We start from the raw sequence: 8802 nt of genomic DNA on the forward strand, positions 1-8802 counted from the left end.
AGTAGCCCAGCATGGCCAGCATGGCGCGGTAGCCGCCTCCGCTCCCTCCAAAGGCCACGACGGGGACATCGTCCGGGTGGACCTGCTCCGGGTCCAGACCGATGTATCGGGCAAAATGATCGCGGACGCGCAGTTTCCGCTGCGCGAGGTAGGCCTTCTCGCCCTCGCAGAGATCGAGACCCCGTCGCACTTCTACTACCTGTCTGATTTCCGGGTGCCGATTGGCGTCGTGGAGGTCCTTGGCGATGAGGGTCTCGGTGGTGAAGACGTCTTTGATGAGGCCAAGGTCTGCGATTGCTTCAGGAAAGGCCGGCTTGACCTTCTGGTTCCAGAATCCTTTGAGCTTGCCCTTCAAGCTGAATTTATGCGGATGCTTCTCGTCGTCGTCATCCTCGGTGTCGTCGACCGCCTCTTGCGGAGGGACCCGGTGCTGGAACTCCCAGAGCTCCCGTTCATATTCACGTTGTTCGCGGGTTTCGGACAGGCGAGGATTCCCACTGCCAAGAGTGGTTGATTAGGTGGATGCGAGGTCATAGTATAATTATAATATAGGCTGTACAGCCAGACAGACAGCTTACATTATATGGTCACGCATGATGGAGTCTCCAGTTGATGCTTAGATCTGATCGGCCACACACAATGGCGTCTCTCATCGAGGAGAGAGCATGAACGCCATGAAGTGTCACAGAAGTGACGTCGAACGCGGCTGAAGACGCCATCTCAGCTGCAGTCCTCACCCCGCCGTGGAGGCTGAGAAGATGAATTGACAACTTGCACGCAGCACGCCTTGTCGGCAGCGATTGCGATTGGCCGTGGCTGCATAGAACACACATTGGCCAATGAGACTCGCACAATCACGTGAGACGCACGTGAGATGCCAATTCCGTTGCTCGCTGCTTAGTCATCCAGTCGCGATGACGTCGAGCATCATTGCCCAAGAGAGAAAGAAGCAGAAGAGTCGCGATCAAGGATTGCCAGCTGAGATGGCCTTGTTTCTCTGTCATTCTGCGTCGGTATTGACATAGGAGGCTCAGCATCCCGCAAATCAGGTCCCTGGGCGAGTGGATCCTGTCAGGAACGCAGCTGTCAACTGTCTTCTACATCGCCTGGTAACTTTCGGCCGAAACCCGTGGTGACGGTCTATATCTATGTGAGATGACGCCCCCGTTAGTTTTTTGACGATTCTTTGCTGGATATTTTTATCGTCTGATTATCTTCGCGTCAATATGAAAGATGTCGTCCGATAATTCCTCCAATTCGACTTTTTCGCCAGAGAAAGAAGAAACGGCGAACAATCCAGCCGTCACCAAACCGGCGGATTGTGCTCGAGCTGCACAACAAAGCTCTTCATCGTGCAGCACTGCGCCAGATGCTCTTGATACGCAGAAGGACAGTCCCCGCTCTGATGGGCCCAAGTCTGGTCATGAGGGTTATTCCCACCTCACCAAGTACGATGTCGGGTGGCGACGCGTGGTGAGGCATTTCAGTCCATCGTACGTGACCAATTCAGACTCTGGCTAGTTATGGACTGCTGACGCTTGCTTAGGTGGTTTTCTGTTACCATGGGCACGGGTATCGTCGCCGTGCTTTTGAACAGCATCCCATTCAAGGCCCACTGGCTGTACTACCTCTCGATCATATTTTTCATCCTGAACGCCGTCCTGTTTGCGTCAGCCCTATGCATTTCAATTCTGCGATACTCACTGTATCCGGAGATATGGTTTGCGATGATTCGGGACCCGGTGAACTCGCTCTTCCTGGGGACCATGCCCATGGGGTTAGCCACCCTTGTCGAGATGTGGGTTTTTGTCTGTGTCCCGTCGTGGGGGCGCTGGGCGAAAATCGTCGCGTGGGTGCTTTGGATGATTGACGCCGTTATTGCCGTCGCAGTGACTGTTTTCCTTTCGTTTTTGCTGTCAGTGCGAATAGCAACACGTCCAGTATTAAGCACAAATTTGCTAACTTCCAGAACAGTGTCTCCCGTGATTATATCAAGTCGCTGGACAAGATTACTGCGGCGCAGCTGCTGCCGATTGCTGCTACTATCGTTTCAGCAGGATTGGGTTCCGAGGTTGCGGCGGTTCTAGATAACAGCCAACATGCCCTGGGGACGATCATGACTTGCTACGTGCTCTGGGGAATGGGTGTCCCGCTCGCAGTGGCTGTCCTGGTCATGTATTATCAGCGCCTCGCCGTCCACAAGTTGCCGCCCAGGGAGGTGATTGTGAGCAGCTTTCTCCCTCTGGGTCCGCTGGGGTTTGGTGGATTTGGGTATGGTTTCCCTCGTTGCTTTTGAGTAGTTGTAATTGTAGCTGACCTCTATGTAGCATCATGTACCTGGGCAAAGTGAGTCGGAACGTTTTCCAAGAGACCAACACTCTGGACCCGATTGCCGGCAGTGTCCTCTACGTTCTCGGATTTTTCATTGCGACCATAATGTGGGGATTTGGGCTGATCTGGTTCTGTCTGGCGATCGCTTCCATCTACCAGAGCCGGCCCTTCCCATTCAACATGGGCTGGTGGGGGTTTACCTTTCCTCTGGGCGTGTTTTCAGCCAGCACGATCCAGATTGGGAACGAGATGCCGTCGAAGTTCTTCAAGGTCCTGGGCACGGTAAGTCTGGCCGTGCTAACTAACAAGCCGAATTATCTATCTCAATGACGCTGATTGGTGTATGTACATTCCAGGTCTTTGCCACGTCTGTTATCCTGCTCTGGATATTTGTTGCTACGCGAACCGTCAAGGGGGCGTGGTCTGGCAAGCTTTTCTATGCTCCGTGTGTGGCGGGTCTCAAACCGAAGGAGGAAATTACCAACGACTTGGCGAGCAAGGCGTGAGACTAGATTGACTGCTCTAGGATTATGCCTCATACAACGAGAGTTGAGTCTGAGGATTTCCCTGAGGATCACCCTTGATGGGATTTCGACTATCCGAGATGTCAGGGTCTCAGCATGTCTACTGCCCAGCCGGCAGCATCACGATTTGAGGATTATTCCTTTCTTATCCAGTGGGGTCTGGCCGCAGACATGCTCGAGTGGACATGGCGGGAGAATAAGACCGTGTCTAAGGCCGATATCCTCCTTGACGCAGGTGAAGCAGTGAGGGAACGGTACCAGGCAGTCTAGCAGGATTGATAATCCCGAAGGACTCAGGACTCAACGATGCTTGAACCAAGCATTAATATTTGGGCAGTCTTTTTCAGATCCAATGTGATTATGGATCATTATCCTGCCGTTTTTGATAAGGCTCGCCAGCGCGAGCAGCAAACAAACATAATCATGAGCTGCATCTAACGAAACCCATTTGCTAGTTCAGCATGTAGGTGCACTGTTCAATGAACCCTTTGTGTTGGATGATTGCTATGACGTCATCAGATTTGTCATCACGAACGGTTTCCAAGAATGGAAATTATCTTATCGTAACCTTAACTTTCTTAATGTTGAACAGTATCTGTAGGCTGCTCTGCTAACTAACATGAGCTACATTTTTTTTCTTAAAGTTTGCTTGTTTGAGAAGTTGCGATCGATCATGTCAAGGCCGGTAGCGTAAGTAATGATCAAGCTGAATTTAATATTAATATGGGGACTATGTATGATCCCAGACAAGGCGTGTAAGAGCTGTCAGCTATCAGCATGCATAGAAATAGAAAAGGAGGAAGAAAAAAAAGAAAAGTAAAGAATCCTACAGCAGGGAAGGGCGTCTTTGCGGGCTGGCTGGTTACTATATAGATAGATTGTTAGACATTGTCCACCAGGGGAGAGGATTCTTTCTTTCTTCAGCTATGTCCCTGCTTCTGCTGATGACAGGTGCTGGGTATCAGAAACCTGAAAGGTAGATCCAAGAAAGGTCATTGCTATATACATGGAAGTACATTATATGTTGTAGGGGGAAGTCCACCCCCTATTATCATGTGATCTGCTGTATGAAGTTGTCCTTGCGGGTATGCTGCCTGGGGGAACCATCCTTCCTACACACAACTCAGTCGCCTTCTTCCAGTCAGTCAGACAACCTCGTTCTTCAATCATGATACTTCAGCCGCGGCATCGTCATTAGGTGCCTACGCCGTGCCCTGTGCTGCTATTAAGCCATTCTCGCCCATTAGCCTGCTTCAACGAGGTATTTCATCACCACATTGTGTTGGAGTTACACAGCAATGTTGTTCAGCGAGCAGACGGGAAATTCTCCGGTTACGCGGTTCCATCTGGGTATGTACTACTCTACAGTACTACTGTACAGCACTCTTGCATGTGATACTGTACTGTCTGTATACACACTGACGCTGTAGATTCATGCTATTCGTTATGAAAATATGGGTTTCATACTATCGACTTAAATTCGTCCAGCCTGAACCAGATATCCTATGCGTGGATACATTTATCACAAATTAAGTCCCCCGGCCACATGTTTGTACCTGTCCTCTGATAGATACACGTCCCTCTCCTCAACCGTCTGCAGTTCCTGGCGGATATAAATCCTGCCCGGAGCCGGAACAGGTGCGCTGGAGTCGCCATCTTCGATGCGGGCGTACATTCACTCGCGGTCCTGGTCCCGATCCCGATCTGGGTCCGGCCCCGAGGCCGATGTGTGCAGCGTGGGCCGGTCGAGACTGTTGATCTGACTCAATGGAACTCCGAAGGAGACAGGAATGACGCCAGGCCGGCGTGTTTGTCCTTGTCCTTGTCCTTGGATTGCATCGCGGGAAACAATAACAACCCGTTCCGCGCGGACGAGAGACGCGAGCGCAGCTGTCGTTTTTCGTGTAAAGCTGCCGGAACGAGGCGAGACTGGCGACGATGATGGCTAGCTCTAGTCAGCAAGTGTCGACTCGACCCGACTCGACTGGGCAGACCTACCGACAGCAGTCTCGATGAAGCTCCACAGCCACAGCCAGGTGATGTCTTCGTTGCGGGTGGGGCTAGCGACGACGGCGACGCGGATGATGGCAAACACCATGATGAGCACGGTCAGCGAGAGCAAGCCCATCAGGGCTGCTTTTTGGCGCCAGGGGATTTTGATGTGCCAGAGGAGGCACACGGGGATAGAGGTGACTGGGGTTGCGTATCCTGTCAGCCCATGCCGTCACAGCGTGGCCACGCGTACATCCTGAAAATGTCGCTGGCGACATCGAACACGGTAGCGGTAACCAAGGTCTGGAACTGGAAGAGCACCGCCGGGTGCTTGTTGCAGTTTTCTGGCGGCGCAGGTCAGCATCTCTCTGCTCTAGGTATGTACTTTCTGCTCAGGACACGCACGGTAGATCCACGTCTGGCTGTTTAGCAGACACGCATAATCCTCATTACCGACACAGATCACCAGGCTGGCGATGGCGAAGGCCAGGACGCACCACACCCAGATGCGGTACGGCGGCAGGTTGGCACCGATGCGCCAGAAGAAGACCAAACAGGAGAACTTGATGGACAACAGGCAGGTGTAGAACAAACACGGCAGCGACCTCGGTGCGCATGAAGCGGGCGTTCGTCTCCAGCGCCTGCGGGGTGGGCGTCAGCGCGCCGATGGGGAGCTGGAACGGCGCGTACATGGCGTCCAGCTGCGTCAGCCAGATGATGGCCTGGGTGAGCAGGATGAGCCACGCAGCCGCGGTGAGGAAGTCGTCGACAAAGAAGCGACCGAAGGAGTGGATGCGGATGAAGAGGCGGAGAGCGAGGAAGAGACATGTCAGTGCTGCGGCGGCCCAGATGACGCCCTGAAGAATTGTTAACGCGGTCACAATTCTGCGAGATATATAAGATCTGGACTAGACGTACAATGAACACAGAACTCTTGACCCGGGCCGGCTCCGTTATCCAGTTGACCATGATGCTCCTGCCTCGGCAGAAGGGAATGTGCTCGATCAGTCGAGGTGATGCGGGGAAGTCAATATCTCACAGATATCTAGCCGTCATGGAGGTGGGGTTTGGGGGAGCGCTTTATCTGAATCGAGGAATTTCTATATATGGCGCCGGACAGCCTAGAACCTGGAATACAGGCCGAAATGCCCTGCGGCGCTGTGCTCTGCTCATGTCGTGGAAAATACAACACCCGGCGAGAAACGCGCAGCAGCAGCAGCAGCAGCAGCAGCAGAGCAAATGGCAGTGTAACCAACGTCGAGGGCGGGGCAAGCGTGCTGGTTGGATCAGATCGATAACATCCCTGCTAGCGGCCAACGCGATCTGCATCCTGCATGTCGGCGTCGGCGGATGGTTGGCCATGCGTGCACATGGCGATATTGACAGGCAGGGGTTATGGGGCCAAATGCAGGCTTCTGTGCCGCTGTCACAGAGGCGCCAGAAGGCCTAGTGTGTTTTTAAGCTGTTAACACTAAACGAATCCACCTTGGTTGCAGTCATGCTGGATAGTAATAGCAGGTCTTGGTGCCTCCAGGCAACGCAAGTTACTGCCGTGAAGGTGTGTTGAGTGCGTTTACTAGACTACATTCATGCTCAATATATTCTATGATGAACTGACCTCAGACAGCGATACTTAGCAAGGTGCTCCAGAAAGCACATAATCGAAACCTCATGCCTTGATTTACTACAACATATTAAGCTTGTACCTTTTAAAATTGAAATAGCATGCCTCTAACAATCCATCCATCGCTCCAATTGAGCAGCTCACGCATTCGACAGCGTGACATACAGATCGCACCCTGGCACCGGCCGCGATATGCCCAGCTCGCGGTACTAGTCGATGAGGGTGGAGATGACCCACGCCTCGTTCTTGCGCATCTCCTTGGGCAGTCGCTGGTAGATGCGAAAGGCTCGTGTGTATTGCGCCAGGAGAGTTTTCACCTCGCTGGCGTCGACCAGGCGCGACGGATGCAGGCACTTCCACAGCTCGTCGGTGAAAGTGCGCAGATTCGCCGTCATGAGCGGATCGATGGCGAAGAGCACCTGGTCAAACAGGGCCAGCTGGCTTGCGTTGATCATGGTGTGCAAGCACAGGTCGTACAGCGAGATGCGTCGTGTCTGCGAGGCCGTCGCCAGCCCGTATGCGGAGGACAGCTTCTCCCAGGACATCAGCTCCTTCAGCGCCGCCTGCAGCTTTGCGATCAGAACGTCGAACGTCGGGCCCGGCAGAAGATGCTGCTTGAACAGGTCTTCGGTCAGGTGGATGGGGTTCTTCCCTGCAGGATTGACTGCGCTCCGGGGTTTGCGTTTCCACAGCGTGTCCAGTCTGGCGGGATCGCAGCCGAAGCCGACCAGGACTTCGTCCAGGAATCCGTCCCAGGTCAGCGAGACGACATCAGCGAAGTACTTAGTCGTGTCTGGGGGCGATGTGATGACGTAGTAGTTCTCGCCAGCGATGGTCAGGCTGAACGGCTCTCGGGATCCCAGGCGTGCCCTATCGCATGTCAGCGCCAGACTATCTGGAGATAAGCTTGTGCGAATCTCGAAAGAAACTGCCTGGCTGGACGTGAGAATGCGCGAAACAAACGAAGAGATGCTCAACGGCACCTACCAAAGACTGTCCCTGATCGGCACGAAGCAAGGAAAACGAAGAAGATGACTCACAAGATATCCAGTAAGGAAGCTCCTTGGGCTCATCCGGCCTGAGCATCGGCTGGATGGTGAACCTCCAGATGCGCCACGACAGCCAGGCAGCCAGCAGCAAGATCGAGACCAGGAAGACGACGCTACGAACAGGACCGGCGTTCTCCCATTGAGCCTGGACTTCATTAGACAGGTATCTGAACGACTGAGACAGCATCGTGGTGGTCGACAGGAATCAAATTCATCAAAGAATTGCGTGTTATTCCTCTTCGAAAGAGGCTCGATGTCCGGGTCCTGGCAACTGCCCTGCTTTAATATAGCCATCACGCTGCCCTCGCGCTCTGGATCGAATATTCTTGCCGTGGCAATGCGTATTCCAAGCTAAGCTGTTGGGCCCCGACTGTCAACGCAACCAGCGCGAAGAGTTGGTGATCGTCAGTTGGTTCGAGAGCGTCGAACTGTAAGTATTCTGTACTGCCTCTATCGAATAGAACACTCCAATGATAGGAACCTGCATATCAGCTTGCATGGCTGTCAGTCGCGGGGAATGATCCCTGCAGACGCAGAGAGATCCCTGCAATGCCGGCGGCTTGTCTGGGATAGAATTCTCACCGGCGCCAGTTAATTAGGGCCGCCGTCTGTTCCATCGTTAGCGCTGGCAGACCTGGGCGATGCGCCGGTCTGGATGCATCGTCCTGAGTCCCTGACAAGGGACATCACAACAGCCGTTGCACGGCGCCTGGAAGCTGACAACGCTGCGCCGCGTTGGTACTTCATCCCGGCAGCTGAGTGTCCGGACAATTTTCGTCGCAACCGTATATACTGGACGACATAGATCGTATATAACGAACACCGCTCCATCAGATTGAATGGCTTTCTTCGCTTTCCGTTGACTTCTTAGGGCTGACGGCGGACAAAAAGCAAGCCGAAGCACCGACGGCCGGTCATCTCTCCGGATGGCGGCTGGCAGTCGTCATTCTGTCGCCGTTCCTGGGCGTGTTCCTGCTCTTACTCGATACCAGCATCATTGCTACCATAGTAACGGATTCTGTAATTGTATTAGTCTTTGGGGTTCTACCATATGCTTTTCTCATTCGAACTCACGCTCACTGGCACTATGGCAGAAGTGGCTCGCATCTGGATTAACCAGGCAAGAAACAGTCGAGAGAGAGAACAGAGTGAGAGTATTCAGGTGTTGTAATATATAGAGAAAAAAAAAAACTGCCGGGTTCACCTCACAGCTTGAGCACTCAAAAAGAAAAGACAATGCTGTTAGATTTACCAAACAATATTAGTGCTTAGAGGATTAACT

The 8802-nt window shown here is 53.0% G+C and overlaps 4 protein-coding genes across 4 annotated transcripts; 2 read left to right on the forward strand and 2 right to left on the reverse strand.

Annotated features, from left to right (window-relative positions):
• Positions 1 to 595, reverse strand: T310_7482 (uncharacterized protein; the record flags this gene model as incomplete). The annotated part of the gene is made up of 2 exons (XM_013469720.1): positions 1 to 497; positions 579 to 595. Coding segments are annotated over 2 exons (514 nt in total), but the record flags the coding sequence as incomplete, so codon positions are not given.
• A 638-nt stretch (positions 596 to 1233) lies between these two features.
• T310_7483 (uncharacterized protein) lies at positions 1234 to 2915 on the forward strand (the record flags this gene model as incomplete). The annotated part of the gene is made up of 6 exons (XM_013469721.1): positions 1234 to 1493; positions 1547 to 1915; positions 1975 to 2271; positions 2328 to 2613; positions 2688 to 2776; positions 2858 to 2915. 6 exons carry the CDS (start codon positions 1234 to 1236, stop codon positions 2913 to 2915), a joined length of 1359 nt encoding a protein of 452 aa, XP_013325175.1.
• An 866-nt stretch (positions 2916 to 3781) lies between these two features.
• On the forward strand, positions 3782 to 6297 carry T310_7484 (uncharacterized protein; the record flags this gene model as incomplete). The annotated part of the gene is made up of 9 exons (XM_013469722.1): positions 3782 to 3831; positions 3886 to 3940; positions 4054 to 4205; positions 4344 to 4407; positions 4456 to 4663; positions 4805 to 5224; positions 5309 to 5358; positions 5435 to 5675; positions 5897 to 6297. The coding sequence occupies 9 exons, from the start codon at positions 3782 to 3784 to the stop codon at positions 6295 to 6297; spliced, it is 1641 nt and encodes a 546-aa protein (XP_013325176.1).
• A 383-nt stretch (positions 6298 to 6680) lies between these two features.
• Positions 6681 to 7707, reverse strand: T310_7485 (uncharacterized protein; the record flags this gene model as incomplete). The annotated part of the gene is made up of 2 exons (XM_013469723.1): positions 6681 to 7403; positions 7459 to 7707. The coding sequence occupies 2 exons, from the start codon at positions 7705 to 7707 to the stop codon at positions 6681 to 6683; spliced, it is 972 nt and encodes a 323-aa protein (XP_013325177.1).
• Positions 7708 to 8802: the final 1095 nt, after the last annotated feature.

Source organism: Rasamsonia emersonii (genome assembly GCF_000968595.1).
Source record: "Rasamsonia emersonii CBS 393.64 chromosome Unknown ctg1118621760550, whole genome shotgun sequence".
NCBI classification, from domain to species: Eukaryota; Fungi; Ascomycota; class Eurotiomycetes; order Eurotiales; family Trichocomaceae; genus Rasamsonia; species Rasamsonia emersonii.